The sequence below is a fragment of the Coregonus lavaretus genome (genome assembly GCF_964263955.1).
Source record: "Coregonus lavaretus genome assembly, chromosome: 3".
Lineage (NCBI taxonomy): Eukaryota > Metazoa > Chordata > Actinopteri > Salmoniformes > Salmonidae > Coregonus > Coregonus lavaretus.
This window is the reverse complement of record NC_139990.1, coordinates 77,291,055-77,309,513: the sequence shown is the minus strand read 5'-3', so window position 1 is coordinate 77,309,513 and position 18,459 is coordinate 77,291,055. Positions and strand designations below refer to the sequence as shown.

Sequence of the window (18,459 nt, the reverse complement as noted above, 5' to 3'; positions counted from 1 at the left end):
GTGTCTGTGTGTCTGTCTGTCTGTCTGTCTGTCTGTCGGTCTGAAACTGAACTATCAGTCAGAGATCTTCCCTTAAATAGGTTACCGCTTAATATCACAGTCTTAGGGGAGAACATGTGACTAGGTAAAAATAGAACCACTTTCCCCATGGAAACTGTCTGGAGAACAGAAATAGACCTTCTATCAGGCAAGCTCTGTGTTCTAGTTAGGTCATTTGTGATGTCCTCAAACATCACTCACAAATTACCTACATGTATTAGTCTGTCAATACCGCATGTTTGTTCACCTTAGAAGATTCTGACATTTTTACCTGTAACTGGTTTACGCCCCATTCTGACTGTTCCCCCAAATCGCTATGTAGGTGGTAGTGGTGTGATAATCAATCACAGTCTCTCAGGCCTTTATTATAGGTAGGGTATAGAAGTACATTTTTATTATATTTTAAATAGGTTGCAAAAACAACATTTTCTGAAAGGCCGCCCTCCACCTCTTCTGATAAAGGAGTTTTTCATCGAACAATCCATAAACCATCACGTCAATCACGGGTTGCCATGGTTTCCTTTGACGTCACCCCTCCCTGCTTGTTGTCACTAGTTACCACAGCCAGTAAAGTCACAAATGGCTATATCGTAATTCATGAAAACCAAAATGTTCCTTTTGGTCTTCATTTAAGGTTAAGACATAATGTTAGCAGTATGGTTAAAGTTAGGGTTCAAATCAGATTTTAAGAAGATAACTTGTAGAAATAGGCGGGGATTAGCCATAATTATGACTTTGTGGATGTGGTAACTAGTGACGACCCTCCCCACTCCTTCCCTGCTTCTGGGGTGTGATTGGAGGGAAACCCCGTGGATTACACTCAGACGGGTTGTGAGAGAATCAGCCGTGTAACATAGCTAGCTAGCTAGACCGAGAACACCACTATCCCTTAGCGCTCAGGTAAGAGGCCGTTCTTCGTTACAATAATGGCAGATTCACGTTTAGAAATGTTTTTTGTTGTATGTGTTGATAACTGGGGGGAAAGTAGCGCGTAGTATGTCTAACGGTAGAGCTCCGGTTAGTTTTGTCAGGTGGCTAACGTTAGCCAGCTACTAAATGTTCGTTAGGAATGTAACTAGCCGACCAAGAACAATAGCTAGCTGTTTTGTTTCTGGGTTTTTTTTAGCGCTAGGCCAGCTTTTTGTGCATCCTGTCATGTTTCGAGTTGGCTTCAATTAGTTACCTTTTTGAAGGCGTTTTTACCTAATGTGATCATCGACAATGCATGTTTTTTTTATTATTTTTTATTTTAGTCATTTAGCAGACGCTGTTATCCAGAGCGATTTACAGTGAGTGCATACATTTTTCATACTGGCCCCCCGTGGGAATCGAACCCACAACCCTGACGTTACAAGCGCCATGCTCTACCAACTGCTAGCTAATCTATCGAATTTGGTTAGTAATAGCAGACATCTAGCAAGGTAACAAGCCAGGCTAGACCAACTGAGTTTATTCCAAATGGGCTTGGTCGGCACGAGTTCCGTAGTTAGCTGAAGTTAAACCGTCCTTGGACCCAGTATTCGCCATTTGCTGACACATAACAGTATTCGAAATGTAAAAAATGGGTAGTTAGAATAAATACGAAATATGCATGTCGGTTTTTGGTTAGGTTTCTAGCCGCCTAAGTTAGTAGTTGGAGGCAGGTCACGACCTAGCTAACAAGTCAGTCACAGCCAACACTTTACTCGCATGGATAACTTATTTAGCGGCCTTGTTAGCTAGCTAACTCGTATAAATAAAGTAGCTAACTAATCTTGCTGTTTCAACCCTCTCATTTTGATCGATCGTAGCTAACGTTAACAAGCTATGTCACAGGCACGTTTGATTGTGCGCAATGCCGGGTTCGCTAGTAGCTAACTAGCTAGTAATTTCCGGATGAGCAACAATAGTAAAACAGTTGTCATTTTAAGGCGGGGCGATAGCATTTCGCTCGTTATGCTACCATTGGCGATTATAGTTAGCTCGGCGATGAATCAATCTAACGTTAAATCCATTGCACATTCAATGTAGCTAACTAAAAGTACATGAATTGTACAGTGTGTCCAGAGCCATCTGTGTGTAAATGCTAGCCAGCCCCGTCTGTTCTATGCTAATCATTACAACAGGTACAAATGGGTGTGGCATGGCAGGGAGTGAATGCACATCCGCGTTTTTCTTTACACGGTAGGAACCAGGCAGCCCCCCCCCCCCAGGCTAGCGTGATTTCACTGGTGTGTATTGCATACCATCCACATGAAGTCTTTCCTGGATAATGTTTCCAGTGCAAAGGCTGCATGCATGTTAGCGGAAATCAACAGTGCATGTGTCGTGACCCCAAGCCACAGTACACCAGGCTAGTCTACATGTACATGCTGAAATGGAAAATCTGGGATTGATTGAGCATGGTAAATCAGTGCTGTCGGTAGACCCGTGGGCCATTCTGCATGGTACCAACGGATGTAGGTTATTGATTCATTCACACTAAAGAAGATGTCCCCCACCCCCCAGTGTAGTACTTCTCTCACTACTGTCTGTTTGGGTAGGCCCTGGTTTCTGCTCTGTGGACCATTTGTTACATTGTGGATCAAAACGCACTTCACTTAAGTTTCTAAATTACTAGGAAGAAACTGTTCGCTACAATTACCAGAGTGATATTGTAACTTGTTCTGGTACTTGTTTTATTATCAGAAATGACCCTGAGCCTATGAGTTCTTACTTGAGCAAGACACTTAACACACAACTTGCGCTCCACTGCGGCTTGACCCTGTGTCCCCCTGTAATTGTATCAAGTGTAGCAGCCATTTCAGCAACATGCCATGCCAACATTTCTCTCTCCTCCTCTGAGTAACCATGTCTCTTCTATTGTCTGTCAGTGTGTTATAACCCTGTTATTCCAAGATGTCCCTCTCCAAGTTTGACATGTTTCTTCTTCTCTCTCCTCAGTCCCTAGTAGCCATGGTTGACATGTTTCTTCTTCTCTCTCCTCAGTCCTGAGTAGCCATGGTTGACATGTTTCTTCTTCTCTCTCCTCAGTCCCTAGTAACCATGGTTGACATGTTTATTCTTCTCTCTCCTCAGTCCTGAGTAGCCATGGTTGACATGTTTCTTCTTCTCTCTCCTCAGTCCCTAGTAACCATGGTTGACATGTTTCTTCTTCTCTCTCCTCAGTCCTGAGTAGCCATGGTTGACAAGAGCGAGGTGGTTCAGAAGGAGCTGGTCCAGAAGGCCAAGCTGGCGGAGCAGGCCGAGCGCTACGATGACATGGCGGCCTCCATGAAGGCTGTAACGGAGGAGGGCACCCAGTTGTCCAATGAGGAGCGGAACCTCCTCTCCGTGGCCTATAAGAACGTGGTGGGGGCCCGGCGCTCCTCCTGGAGGGTGGTGTCCAGCATCGAGCAGAAGACTGAGGGTAGTGAGAAGAAGCAGGCCATGGCCAAGGAGTACAGAGAGAAGATAGAGAAGGAACTGAAGGAGATCTGTAATGATGTGCTGGTAAGACTACTGTCTGTCTCTGTGTGGGGGTCTCTATTTACATTTACATTTTAGTCATTTAGCAGATGCTCTTATCCAGAGCGACTTACAGTTAGTGAATACATATATTTTTTTCATATTCTATTCTATGAGAAGCATAGTCTGTCTCTGTGTGGGGGTCTCTGGCCATTCGTGCTTTATGTCCTCTGATGCTACCCGTCTTTCACCCAGACCGTAGGAAGGAGGACTAGACTATAGTTTCTACAGCTACTAAATCCCCATCAGATATGATGCTTAGTGTTTTAGGTGGCTTGACCCATAGTGAGCTTTCATCCTTCAAAATGCCATATCATTTGCTATCCATCAACTGCTTGCTATGTCAATTTATTGAGGAGGTGCTACAACTGGGGCTCTCCCCCAAACCTTGCCCCTCCCCTCCTCCTGTAATCATTGAGGTTTTCCTGCCTGGCCCTGGTCCAGTTCTGTCAGTAATCAGATGTCAGCCAGTACCCAGGACCTCATTCAGCTCATTATTCCATTCCTCATCTCTGTCCCTTTGTAGAGACACTCTGAGAGGGACAAGTGTCTCAGGTGAGAGAGATGCATCCCCCTGGGTGCATGTTTTGGTTGTTGCCCTAGCATTGGGCCTTCCCCAAACTGTTGCCACAAAATTGGAAGCACAGAATCGCGTTTCCACTGCTCCAGAGTCCAATGGTGGCGAGCTTTACACCACTCCAGCCGACGCTTGGCATTCCGCATGGTGATCTTAGGCTTGTGTGCGGCTGCTCGGCCATGGAAACCCATTTCATGAAGCTCCCGACCAACAGTTCTTGTGCTGACGTTGCTTCCAGAGGCAGTTTGGAATTCAGTAGTGAGTGTTGCAACTGAGGACAGATGATTTTAACGCACTTCAGCACTCGGCGGTGCCGTTCTGTGAGCTTGTGTGGCCTACCACAATGTTTGTCTATGGAGATTGCATGGCTGTGTGCTCAATTTTATACACCCGACGGGTGTGGCTGAAATAGCCGAATCCACTAATTTGAAGAGGTGTTCACATACTTTTGTATATACAGTGGGGAGAACAAGTATTTGATACACTGCCGATTTTGCAGGTTTTCCTACTTACAAAGCATGTAGAGGTCTGTAATCACATTGTATGATTTTTAAGTAATTAATTTGCATTTTATTGCATGGCATAAGTATTTGATCACCTACCAACCAGTAAGAATTCCGGCTCTCACAGACCTGTTCGTTTTTCTTTAAGAAGCCCTCCTGTTCCCCACTCATTACCTGTATTAACTGCACCTGTTTGAACTCGTTACCTGTATAAAAGACACCTGTCCACACACTCAATCAAACAGACTCCAACCTCTCCAAAATGGCCAAGACCAGAGAGCTGTGTAAGGACATCAGGGATAAAATTGTAGACCTGCACAAGGCTGGGATGGGCTACAGGACAATAGGCAAGCAGCTTGGTGAGAAGGCAACAACTGTTGGCGCAATTATTAGAAAATGGAAGAAGTTCAAAATGATGGTCAATCACCCTCGGTCTGGGGCTCCATGCAAGATCTCCCCTCGTGGGGCATCAATGATCATGAGGAAGGTGAGGGATCAGCCCAGAACTACACGGCAGGACCTGGTCAATGACCTGAAGAGAGCTGGGACCACAGTCTCAAAGAAAACCATTAGTAACACACTACGCCGTCATGGATTAAAATCCTGTAGCGCACGCAAGGTCCCCCTGCTCAAGCCAGTGCATGTCCAGGCCCGTCTGAAGTTTGCCAATGACCATCTGGATGATCCAGAGGAGGAATGGGAGAAGGTCATGTGGTCTGATGAGACAAAAATAGAGCTTTTTGGTCTAAACTCCACTCGCCGCGTTTGGAGGAAGAAGAAGGATGAGTACAACCCCAAGAACACCATCCCAACCGTGAAGAATGGAGGTGGAAACATCATTCTTTGGGGATGCTTTTCTGCCAAGGGGACAGGACGACTGCACCGTATTGAGGGGAGGATTGATGGGCCCATGTATCGCGAGATCTTGGCCAACAACCTCCTTCCCTCAGTAAAAGCATTGAAGATGGGTCGTGGCTGGGTCTTCCAGCATGACAACGACCTGAAATACACAGCCAGGGCAACTAAGGAGTGGCTCCGTAAGAAGCATCTCAAGGTCCTGGAGTGGCCTAGCCAGTCTCCAGACCTGAACCCAATAGAAAATCTTTGGAGGGAGCTGAAAGTCCGTATTGCCCAGCGACAGCCCCGAAACCTGAAGGATCTGGAGAAGGTCTGTATGGACGAGTGGGCCAAAATCCCTGCAGCAGTGTGTGCAAACCTGGTCAAGACCTACAGGAAACGTATGATCTCTGTAATTACAAACAAAGGTTTCTGTACCAAATATTAAGTTCTGCTTTTCTGATGTATCAAATACTTATGTCATGCAATAAAATGCAAATTATTACTTTAAAATCATACAATGTGATTTTCTGGATTTTTGTTTTAGATTCCGTCTCTCACAGTTGAAGTGTACCTATGATAAAAATTACAGACCTCTACATGCTTTGTAAGTAGGAAAACCTGCAAAATCGGCAGTGTATCAAATACTTGTTCTCCCCACTGTATGTAAACGTAATATTTCAGTTATTTAAATTTTTAATACGTTTACAAACATTTCTATACACCTGTTTTTGCATTGTCATTATGGGGTATTGTGTATAGATTGATCAGGGGGAAAAAGCAATTTAAGCAATTTTTGAATAAGCTGTAATGTAACAAAATGTGGAAAAAGTCAAGGGGTCTGAATACACTGTATGTAGAATATTGGCCTGTTGGAAACTACAACTCTACTACATCACACGGCTGGAAACTACAACTCTCTACTACATCACACGGCTGGAAACTACAACTCTCTACTACATCACACGGCTGGAAACTACAACTCTCTACTACATCACACGGCTGGAAACTACAACTCTCTACTACATCACACGGCTGGAAACTACAACTCTCTACTACATCACACGGCTGGAAACTACAACTCTCTACTACATCACACGGCTTGATCTGATTTATCTCTAGAGAAACTGGTGCTGGGGTCTGGACCTGTCTATACACTGTTAGGTGAAACCTTGGTGCTGGGGTCTCTCTTACCCACTCGGTGGTCCCTGATGAGGGAATATTCAAATTCTTGACCATTATGATTGAAAGCAAGTCATTGATTATTTCCTGTCTGGATAAGCCAGCCTACAGAGCCAAACCATCAATGTTGTCCGTCTTTGTACTATTGGTCACCTTACCCAGGACTGGTACTAACAATTCACATGTAAATAACTGAGTGTGGTGGCTGGGTGTTATTTGCATATTTCTAACAAACTGTCTTCTGTCTCTCTCTCTCTACAGGGTCTTCTGGACAAGTTCCTCATCCCCAATGCTACTCCAGCCGAGAGCAAAGTCTTCTATTTGAAGATGAAAGGAGATTACTACCGCTACTTAGCCGAGGTGGCTGTTGGAGAGGAGAAAGCCGGTAAGCCCTGTGCTAAGTCTCCTTTGTGCTAGCCAACCAGGTGTGTGTGTGTTTGGGAACATGTAGTCAGGTGTGTAATCCACACCTCTAGAGGTAGACGGGGCCAGGACCGGCTCCTGTTAACTAGGCACTACAGCAGGGGTTCCTAAACTTTTTTGGCCTGCAACCCCATTTTGATATCAACCTTTTTTTGCGACTCCACCATCTAAAAAAAAGTAGCGTAATGGACAGCCAATGTCTGCTTTTTTATTGGGCTATGACAGTCTGTTACAAATCAGTCTGACAGTATGTACCAAGGCGATTTGTTTTATTTCTGTTTTTATCGCCATCTCATTTTAAAATCACAGCTAGCGGAGTGGTTCAGAGGGCTGGTAACAGATAGCGGAGTGGTTCAGAGGGCTGGTAACGGCCAGCGGAGTGGTTCAGAGGGCTGGTAACGGCTAGCGGAGTGGTTCAGAGGGCTGGTAACGGCTAGCGGAGTGGTTCAGAGGGCTGGTAACAGCTAGCGGTGTGGTTCAGAGGGCTGGTAACGGCCAGCGGTGTGGTTCAGAGGGCTGGTAACGGCTAGCGGAGTGGTTCAGAGGGCTGGTAATGGATAGCGGTGTGGTTCAGAGGGCTGGTAACAGCTAGCGGTGTGGTTCAGAGGGCTGGTAACGGCCAGCGGTGTGGTTCAGAGGGCTGGTAACGGCTAGCGGAGTGGTTCAGAGGGCTGGTAATGGATAGCGGTGTGGTTCAGAGGGCTGGTAACGGCTAGCGGTGTGGTTCAGAGGGCTGGTAACGGCTAGCGGTGTGGTTCAGAGGGCAGGTAACGGCCAGCGGAGTGGTTCAGAGGGCAGGTAACGGCTAGCGGAGTGGTTCAGAGGGCTGGTAACGGCTAGCGGAGTGGTTCAGAGGGCTGGTAACGGCTAGCGGAGTGGTTCAGAGGGCTGGTAATGGATAGCGGTGTGGTTCAGAGGGCTGGTAACGGCTAGCGGAGTGGTTCAGAGGGCTGGTAACAGCTAGCGGAGTGGTTCAGAGGGCTGGTAACGGCCAGCGGTGTGGTTCAGAGGGCAGGTAACGGCCAGCGGTGTGGTTCAGAGGGCTGGTAACGGCTAGCGGAGTGGTTCAGAGGGCTGGTAACGGCTAGCGGAGTGGTTCAGAGGGCTGGTAACAGCTAGCGGAGTGGTTCAGAGGGCTGGTAACAGCTAGCGGTGTGGTTCAGAGGGCTGGTAACAGATAGCGGAGTGGTTCAGAGGGCTGGTAATGGCTAGCGGAGTGGTTCAGAGGGCTGGTAACGGCCAGCGGTGTGGTTCAGAGGGCTGGTAACAGCTAGCGGAGTGGTTCAGAGGGCTGGTAACAGCTAGCGGAGTGGTTCAGAGGGCTGGTAACAGCTAGCGGTGTGGTTCAGAGGGCTGGTAACAGCTAGCGGAGTGGTTCAGAGGGCTGGTAACGGCCAGCGGTGTGGTTCAGAGGGCTGGTAACGGCTAGCGGAGTGGTTCAGAGGGCTGGTAATGGATAGCGGTGTGGTTCAGAGGGCTGGTAACGGCTAGCGGTGTGGTTCAGAGGGCTGGTAACGGCTAGCGGTGTGGTTCAGAGGGCAGGTAACGGCCAGCGGAGTGGTTCAGAGGGCAGGTAACGGCTAGCGGAGTGGTTCAGAGGGCTGGTAACGGCTAGCGGTGTGGTTCAGAGGGCTGGTAACGGCTAGCGGTGTGGTTCAGAGGGCTGGTAATGGATAGCGGTGTGGTTCAGAGGGCAGGTAACGGCTAGCGGAGTGGTTCAGAGGGCTGGTAACGGCTAGCGGAGTGGTTCAGAGGGCTGGTAACGGCTAGCGGAGTGGTTCAGAGGGCTGGTAATGGATAGCGGTGTGGTTCAGAGGGCTGGTAACGGCTAGCGGAGTGGTTCAGAGGGCTGGTAACAGCTAGCGGAGTGGTTCAGAGGGCTGGTAACGGCCAGCGGTGTGGTTCAGAGGGCAGGTAACGGCCAGCGGTGTGGTTCAGAGGGCTGGTAACGGCTAGCGGAGTGGTTCAGAGGGCTGGTAACGGCTAGCGGAGTGGTTCAGAGGGCTGGTAACGGCTAGCGGAGTGGTTCAGAGGGCTGGTAACAGCTAGCGGAGTGGTTCAGAGGGCTGGTAACAGCTAGCGGTGTGGTTCAGAGGGCTGGTAACAGATAGCGGAGTGGTTCAGAGGGCTGGTAATGGCTAGCGGAGTGGTTCAGAGGGCTGGTAACGGCCAGCGGTGTGGTTCAGAGGGCTGGTAACAGCTAGCGGAGTGGTTCAGAGGGCTGGTAACAGCTAGCGGAGTGGTTCAGAGGGCTGGTAACAGCTAGCGGTGTGGTTCAGAGGGCTGGTAACAGCTAGCGGTGTGGTTCAGAGGGCTGGTAACGGCCAGCGGTGTGGTTCAGAGGGCTGGTAACGGCTAGCGGAGTGGTTCAGAGGGCTGGTAATGGATAGCGGTGTGGTTCAGAGGGCTGGTAACGGCTAGCGGTGTGGTTCAGAGGGCTGGTAACGGCTAGCGGTGTGGTTCAGAGGGCAGGTAACGGCCAGCGGAGTGGTTCAGAGGGCAGGTAACGGCTAGCGGAGTGGTTCAGAGGGCTGGTAACGGCTAGCGGAGTGGTTCAGAGGGCTGGTAACGGCTAGCGGAGTGGTTCAGAGGGCTGGTAATGGATAGCGGTGTGGTTCAGAGGGCTGGTAACGGCTAGCGGAGTGGTTCAGAGGGCTGGTAACAGCTAGCGGAGTGGTTCAGAGGGCTGGTAACGGCCAGCGGTGTGGTTCAGAGGGCAGGTAACGGCCAGCGGTGTGGTTCAGAGGGCTGGTAACGGCTAGCGGAGTGGTTCAGAGGGCTGGTAACGGCTAGCGGAGTGGTTCAGAGGGCTGGTAACAGCTAGCGGAGTGGTTCAGAGGGCTGGTAACAGCTAGCGGTGTGGTTCAGAGGGCTGGTAACAGATAGCGGAGTGGTTCAGAGGGCTGGTAATGGCTAGCGGAGTGGTTCAGAGGGCTGGTAACGGCCAGCGGTGTGGTTCAGAGGGCTGGTAACAGCTAGCGGAGTGGTTCAGAGGGCTGGTAACAGCTAGCGGAGTGGTTCAGAGGGCTGGTAACAGCTAGCGGTGTGGTTCAGAGGGCTGGTAACAGCTAGCGGAGTGGTTCAGAGGGCTGGTAACAATGTTTGGTTTGTTAAATGTGATCTGCATCTCCAGCGCGTGTAATGTCTGTTTTTATAGTTTACTCTGTTTGCTACTGGAGTAGTCTTTCTCCCTCCCCTCCTGGTGCATGCTGCTAACCACACCAAGCCCTGCCCCCTGTCACGCCAAGCCCTGCCCCCTGTTAGCCAAGCCCTGCCCCCTGTCACGCCAAGCCCTGCCCCCTGTCACGCCAAGCCCTGCCCCCTGTCACGCCAAGCCCTGCCCCCTGTCACGCCAAGCCCCCTGTCACGCCAAGCCCTGCCCCCTGTCACACCAAGCCCTGCCCACACACTACCAGAGAGAGATGGTAGCAGACACTACCAGAGAGAGATGGTAGCAGACACTACCAGAGAGAGATGGTAGCAGACACTACCAGAGAGAGATGGTAGCAGACACTACCAGAGAGAGATGGTAGCAGACACTACCAGAGAGAGATGGTAGCAGACACTACCAGAGAGAGATGGTAGCAGACACTACCAGAGAGAGATGGTAGCAGACACTACCAGAGAGAGATGGTAGCAGACACTACCAGAGAGAGATGGTAGCAGACACTACCAGAGAGAGATGGTAGCACACACTACCAGAGAGAGATGGTAGCAGACACTACCAGAGAGAGATGGTAGCAGACACTACCAGAGAGAGATGGTAGCAGACACTACCAGAGAGAGATGGTAGCAGACACTACCAGAGAGAGATGGTAGCAGACACTACCAAAGAGATGGTAGCAGACACTACTAGAGAGAGATGGTAGCACACACTACCAGAGAGAGATGGTAGCACACACTACCAGAGAGAGATGGTAGCAGACACTACCAAAGAGATGGTAGCACACACTACCAGAGAGCGATGGTAGCAGACACTACCAGAGAGAGATGGTAGCAGACACTACCAGAGAGAGATGGTAGCAGACACTACTAGAGAGAGAGGGTAGCAGACACTACCAGAGAGCGATGGTAGCAGACACTACCAGAGAGAGATGGTAGCAGACACTACCAGAGAGCGATGGTAGCAGACACTACCAGAGAGAGATGGTAGCAGACACTACCAGAGAGAGATGGTAGCAGACACTACCAGAGAGAGGGTAGAGATGGTATTAGACACTACTAGAGTGAGATGGTATTAGACACTACTAGAGTGAGATGGTAGCAGACACTACCAGAGAGAGGGTAGAGATGGTATTAGACACTACTAGAGTGAGATGGTAGCAGACACTACTAGAGCGAGATGGTAGCACACACTACTAGAGAGAAAGAGAGAGGGAGAGAGAAGGGTATGACCTGTTTCCTTTGTGCTGCAGCAGTAGAGCTGTGTCCTGGTTGATCCAGGATGGTTGTCTGCTCTGATCCAGGGCTTTAGGTCTTCTATAAACATTACTACATGGTGTGCCACTCCCAAGAACATAGGGCTGACTCACTGACTTTACTGCTACGTAGGGTACCACGCCCATGAAACTGACCTCATTCGGCCCACTCATACATAGTCCTAGTGTTATTCATAGGAGTCATAGTTTGTGGACAGCCAGATATTCTGAATGAAGGGCACGCTGAGGCTAGTTCTAGTCACAGACGGAACCTGTGAGGGAGGCCAGTAGAGGCTAGTTCTAGTCACAGACGGAACCTGTGAGGGAGGCCAGTAGAGGCTAGTTCTAGTCACAGACGGAACCTGTGAGGGAGGCCAGTAGAGGCTAGTTCTAGTCACTGAAGGAAGCTGTGAGGGAGGCCAGTAGAGGCTAGTTCTAGTCACTGAAGGAACCTGTGAGGGAGGCCAGTAGAGGCTAGTTCTAGTCACTGAAGGAACCTGTGAGGGAAGCTAGTCAGAGAGAGAATGTGTGAACAGGAAGTTACAGCAGGGCGCGGTTCCTCTTAGTGTCAGTCTGTTGTGTTGCGCTGCACAGAGGAAGACGTCATCTAGTCTACACACCTCTCTGTTACTAGCAGAGGAAATATACCAACTTAATGCTCCTCATAGACCTAAGGCCCCGTACACCCTCACCACTACAAGGCCCCGTACACCCTCACCACTACAAGGCCCCGTACACCCTCACCACTACAAGGCCCCGTACACCCTCACCACTACAAGGCCCCGTACACCCTCACCACTACAAGGCCCCGTACACCCTCACCACTACAAGGCCCCGTACACCCTCACCACTACAAGGCCCCGTACACCCTCACCACTACAAGGCCCCGTACACCCTCACCACTACAAGGCCCCGTACACCCTCACCACTACAAGGCCCCGTACACCCTCACCACTACAAGGCCCCGTACACCCTCACCACTACCAGGCCCCGTACACCCTCACCACTACAAGGCCCCGGTACACCCTCACCACTACAACCATTGTGATACCGTTATCACTTTGACTCATTGACTACAACCGTAACTTCCAGACCACAACATGCCTAGAGTTGGTTGCTCTTAGTTTTTCAAGTTGTATTTTTTGGGTTAGTATTTCTGGTCTTAAAGACAGAACACTGTCTGAATAAAGTTATTCAGTAAAATGACAATTTATGTTATCCTCTTAAAGAGATGTATTTGTTTAATGTAGTATATTTATAATCTCTCTCTCTCCTCCCTCCAGCCATCATCGGTAACTCCCAGGAGGCCTATAAGGATGCGTTTGAGATCAGTAAGAACGACATGCAGCCCACCCACCCTATCCGTCTGGGTCTGGCTCTCAACTTCTCGGTCTTCTATTACGAGATCCTCAACTCCCCTGAGCAGGCCTGCAAACTGGCCAAGACGGTATGTGGCCGGTTGATGAAGGGTTGACAGTCCTGTAGGGCAGTGAGTCTCAACTGGTGGGTCGCAGGAAGTTTTCAAAGGGTCCTGGGTGTCTGAAGAAGGTGACTGAAGTGACCCCTTGAAATGTAGGTCCTGCGACAAAACCAGTTGAGATTCACTGCCGTAGGGCCTTTATACACGTGCAAAGGATATGGGACCGCATAAGACGGCTTGCTTGGATAACGTCATATCTACTCTGTTTATTATCTATCCTGATTACCTAGTCACTTTACCCCTACCTACATGTACATATTACCTCCACTAACTGGTACCCCTACACACTGACTCTGTACTGGTACTCCTTGTATATAGTCTCATTACTACCTCATACCCCTACACGCTGACTCGGTACTGGTACTCCTTGTATATAGTCTCATTACTACCTCATACCCCTACACGCTGACTCGGTACTGGTACTCCTTGTATATAGTCTCATTACTACCTCATACCCCTACACACTGACTCTGTACTGGTACTCCTTGTATATAGTCTCATTACTACCTCGTACCCCTACACAGTGACTCTGTACTGGTACTCCTTGTATATAGTCTCATTACTACCTCGTACCCCTACACAGTGACTCGGTACTGGTACTCCTTGTATATAGTCTCATTACTACCTCATACCCCTTCACACTGACTCTGTACTGGTACTCCTTGTATATAGTCTCATTACTACCTCGTACCCCTACACAGTGACTCTGTACTGGTACTCCTTGTATATAGTCTCATTACTACCTCATACCCCTTCACACTGACTCGGTACTGGTACTCCTTGTATATAGTCTCATTACTACCTCATACCCCTTCACACTGACTCGGTACTGGTACTCCTTGTATATAGTCTCATTACTACCTCATACCCCTACACGCTGACTCGGTACTGGTACTCCTTGTATATAGTCTCATTACTACCTCATACCCCTTCACACTGACTCGGTACTGGTACTCCTTGTATATAGTCTCATTATTACCTCATACCCCTACACAGTGACTCGGTACTGGTACTCCTTGTATATAGTCTCATTATTGTTATTTTATTGTGTTAGTATTTCCTTTTTTAATTGGCTACTTTTTCTGACTTTTTAACTCTGCATTGTTGGTTAAGGGCTTGTTAGTCAGCATTTCACGGTAAAGTCTACACCTGTTTTATTCGGCGCATGTGACCGCTGCGGCCGCTGATTGGCTGAATACCCAGGGCGTGATTTGGTTGGTAATGCTGAACGATTATCCAACATTTCGGTACATTTTAGGTTTTTAAACAATTCATTGACCGACGTAGGTTCAATTATTTGACTTCCATTAATTATTTTATTATTCTATGAGCTCAGTGTGCACAGTTTCTCTAGAGATATATCAGATCCAGCCTGAACTGTGTGATGTAGTAGGGAGTTGGAGTTTCCAACAGGCCCAATATTCTATATAGTTTACCGCATAAAACGTGGTAATTAACTACAATGACCATAATCCATTGCGCATCTATACTGAACAAAAATATAAACGCAACATGTAAAGTGTTGGTCCCGTGTTTCATGAGCTGAAATAAAAGATCACCGAAATTTCCACACGCACAAAAAGCATATTTCTCTCATTTGGTGCATAAATTTGTTTACATCCCTGTTAGTGAGCATTTCTCCTTTGCCAAGATAATCCATCCACCTGACAGGTGTGGCATATCAAGAAGCTGATTAAACAGCATGATCATTACACAGGTGCACCTTGTGCTGGGGACAATAAAAGGCCACTCTAAAATGTGCAGTTTTGTCACACAACACAATGCCACAGATGTCTCAAGATTTGTGGGAGCATGCAATTGGCATGCTGACTGCAGGAATGTCCACCAGAGCTGTTCCCAGAGAATTGAATGTTCATTTCTCTACCATAAGCCGCCTCCAACGTCATTTATTAATTGTTTTATTCTGTGCTACATCATTCTAACCAAATAATCAAAACCGAAATAAAAAATGTGATTGATCTTGTGATTTTAAACCTAACCATAACCACACTGGTAACCTTGTGATTTTAAACCTAACCTTAACCACACTGGTAACCTTCTGATTTTAATCCTAACATTAACCACACTGGTAACCTTGTGATTTTAATCCTAACATTAACCACACTGGTAACCTTATTTCTAACCTTAAATTTAGACCAAAAAGCTCATTTTTGTTTTCAGTAATTTTTTTACGATCAAGCCAATTTTGACTTTGTGGCTGTGGTAACTAGTGGAAACCAGGGAGAACGCAACAAGCATTCAGATACAATAAGTGAAAACATGATCTAGCTGGGGATGGCTAGCTAACATAATGTCACAAAGCATGATGCGCTAGCCAGGTAACTTTCATAACTTCATATTTCTGAGTTAGTCAGATATTAGTTAAGACTTGAAATTGGCATGGGAGCTAACCAGCTAGCAAGCTACCAGCTAGCTATAGCTAACTCGCTGCTTATCAGAGGTAGATAACAGGTTAATTTGAGCAAAACAATTCACCAACATTTTTCTTAATATTTCTCAAAATGACTGTAGCTAAGCTAATTCATTTGATGATGCTTTGTGATGCACCCAGTTTTCTGCTGTGTTATTCCACGTCCCCCTGTCACCTGCAGTAGAATCTGATGAACAACATGGGGGAATGCTTTTTGCCAGAGTTGAGATGCAAAAGGTTCTAGCTAGTGTGTCCCTGTGTCCGTCGTGTTTTAATGTCACGTGCACAAGTACAGTGAAATGCCTTTCTTGCAAGCTCCAAACCCAACAATGCAGTAATCAATATCAATGTAGCACAACAATGTGATTGGATGTAACTGTTGTTCTCCTGCAGGCTTTCGATGATGCTATTGCAGAGCTTGATTCTCTGAGTGAAGACTCGTACAAAGACAGCACCTTGATCATGCAGCTGCTGAGAGACAACTTGACAGTAAGTGTCACACTACATCATAGTTCCCCTGCTGTCACTGGGTTGAGTTATGATGTAGAGAGGTTGGGTCATGTATTACATCATAGTTCCCTGCTGTCACTGGGTTGAGTTATGATGTAGAGAGGTTGGGTCATGTATTACATCATAGTTCCCTGCTGTCACTGGGTTGAGTTATGATGTAGAGAGGTTGGGTCATGTATTACATCATAGTTCCCCTGCTGTCACTGGGTTGAGTTATGATGTAGAGAGGTTGGGTCATGTATTACATCATAGTTCCCTGCTGTCACTGGGTTGAGTTATGATGTAGAGAGGTTGGGTCATGTATTACATCATAGTTCCCCTGCTGTCACTGGGTTGAGTTATGATGTAGAGAGGTTGGGTCATGTATTACATCATAGTTCCCTGCTGTCACTGGGTTGAGTTATGATGTAGAGAGGTAGGGTCATGTATTACATCATAGTTCCCTGCTGTCACTGGGTTGAGTTATGATGCAGAGAGGTAGGGTCATGTATTACATCATAGTTCCCTGCTGTCACTGGGTTGAGTTATGATGTAGAGAGGTAGGGTCATGTATTACATCACAGTTCCCTGCTGTCACTGGGTTGAGTTATGATGTAGAGAGGTAGGGTCATGTATTACATCATAGCTCCCTGCTGTCACTGGGTTGAGTTATGATGTAGAGAGGTAGGGTCATGTATTACATCATAGCTCCCTGCTGTCACTGGGTTGAGTTATGATGTAGAGAGGTAGGACAGTCACTGGTGTCTCACTCCTTTGGCACATATTCCTGAGACAAAGCAAAAGAATGTAACCTGTGTTTGACCTGCTAAATGAATGTACCCAGTACGAGTTCAGCTCTGCTGACATGTAATGTGTATGTTGTCCTACAGTGTTTGAACATGTTCTCTCTCATCTCTGTAGTTGTGGACTTCTGACAACCAGGGAGACGGGGAGGATGCTGAGGAGGGTAGAGACTGACCTGGTCCCTGTCTGTCTGACTGTCATCATCCCTGTCAACTCTTCATCCTCTATCTATCAACACTGAGACAGACAGACAGACGGACCACCTCATCCAGCCCAGCACCTCTCTTTAGTTCTGTCTGTCCCAACGTCTCACTCACCTCCATACGTTTACTCTTCTTTTGGAGTCATTGTTGGGGGGGTTGCTTTCCAGGACTTGGTTGAGGGAGGGGTTGGTGGGACGTACAGCATGGTAGGTTGAGGGAGGGTTTGGTGGGATGTACAGCATGGTAGGTTGAGGTGAGGCACTTGTCTACTGACCGTATTATTATTTGTGTGGCCAGCAATAGGGTTTTCCATGTATGTTGAAGGGTGAGGGCAAGTTCTCAACTCATGCAATGTGGCAAGTTCAGGTTTAGAATAAACCTGGTATACTCTACTACCTGTGTTCATGTTAATGATCTTGTGCTTGACAACATTGCTTGATTCATTTGTGGTTCAACATCAGTCTCTCTTGATTGGAGGAGGCAGCAGCGAGCGGTTTTAGTCTGTAGCTACCTAGACAACTGACAGCTACCTAGACAACTGACAGCTACCTAGACAACTGACAGCTACCTAGACAACTGACAGCTACCTAGACAACTGACAGCTACCTAGACAACTGACAGCTACCTAGACAACTGACAGCTACCTAGACAACTGACAACAGGAGCATTAGGGGATAGTCCTGAGGCATCTATCGATGGTGTTGTCTGCACCCCAAATGGCACCCTAGTCTCTAAATATTGCACTACTTTAGACCTGAACTCTATGGGCCCTGGTCAGAAACCTGTGCACTATGAAGGGAATAGGGCGCCATTTGAGAGGAGACCTTGGATAGAGAGGTTACATTCCATAAAACTGTCACTATACTGCTCCAGTTTCTTCTTCTTCTTCAGTTTGACTGACCTGCTGACGTCATTGTATTTCTGTGTCATTTAGGAGGTATAGAAAAGTCTAGAACAAAGAGGACATGCTTAATACTGGGACTGTTTGAACCAGCAGAGCAGGATGAATTTCCCCATGTGCTTATCTAGTTACTGCTTTTTCCAGTTAAGGTTTTTATTTTAATAATAGTTTTTTTCTTTTGATACTTGTGGCTAAGAACTAGTTAATGGGGAGGAAAGGGAGATTGTTGTTGGGCTGGCTAGCTTTGTCCATGTCTTTTGGAATTTTCATACAAAACACCCAAGCATAACTGTTATCTGGAGGGAAATGTTATTTCATGTATGTGGAATAAAAAGGTAATTTAAAAGTTTACAGTGTCCAGTCTGAATTATTTTAGAGCTCCAATCTCCAGTTTTCCTCACACCTTTATAAGAGATCACAAATCTGGCAATGCCGTGACCCAGTCTATTGGTCCCATGACTCTCCAGAGTATGAAATGAAGGGATCGGCATACTGCAAACAGTCCAGGTTGGCTGGTTCAAACAAAACATGGTATTTCCCTTCAACTGAGGAAACAAGGTTGTTGGTTAAGCTACTGTTGTGTCGACAGCGTTCCACAGGGATTCTGGGCCATGTTGACTCCAATGCTTCCCACAGTCTGTCAAGTTGGCTGGATGTCCTTTGGGTGGTGCACCATTCTTGATACA

The 18,459-nt window shown here is 47.4% G+C and overlaps 1 protein-coding gene across 1 annotated transcript; it reads left to right on the top strand.

Annotated features, from left to right (window-relative positions):
* Nucleotides 1-632: 632 nt before the first annotated feature.
* On the top strand, nt 633-18,122 carry LOC311123646 (14-3-3 protein beta/alpha-A-like). Its single transcript, XM_084158204.1, has 6 exons — nt 633-939; nt 3,187-3,510; nt 6,886-7,009; nt 12,749-12,912; nt 15,770-15,865; nt 16,787-18,122. Exons 2-6 carry the CDS (start codon nt 3,199-3,201, stop codon nt 16,841-16,843), a joined length of 753 nt encoding a protein of 250 aa, XP_084014330.1. The 5' UTR covers nt 633-939; nt 3,187-3,198; the 3' UTR covers nt 16,844-18,122.
* The last annotated feature ends 337 nt before the right edge of the window (nt 18,123-18,459 follow it).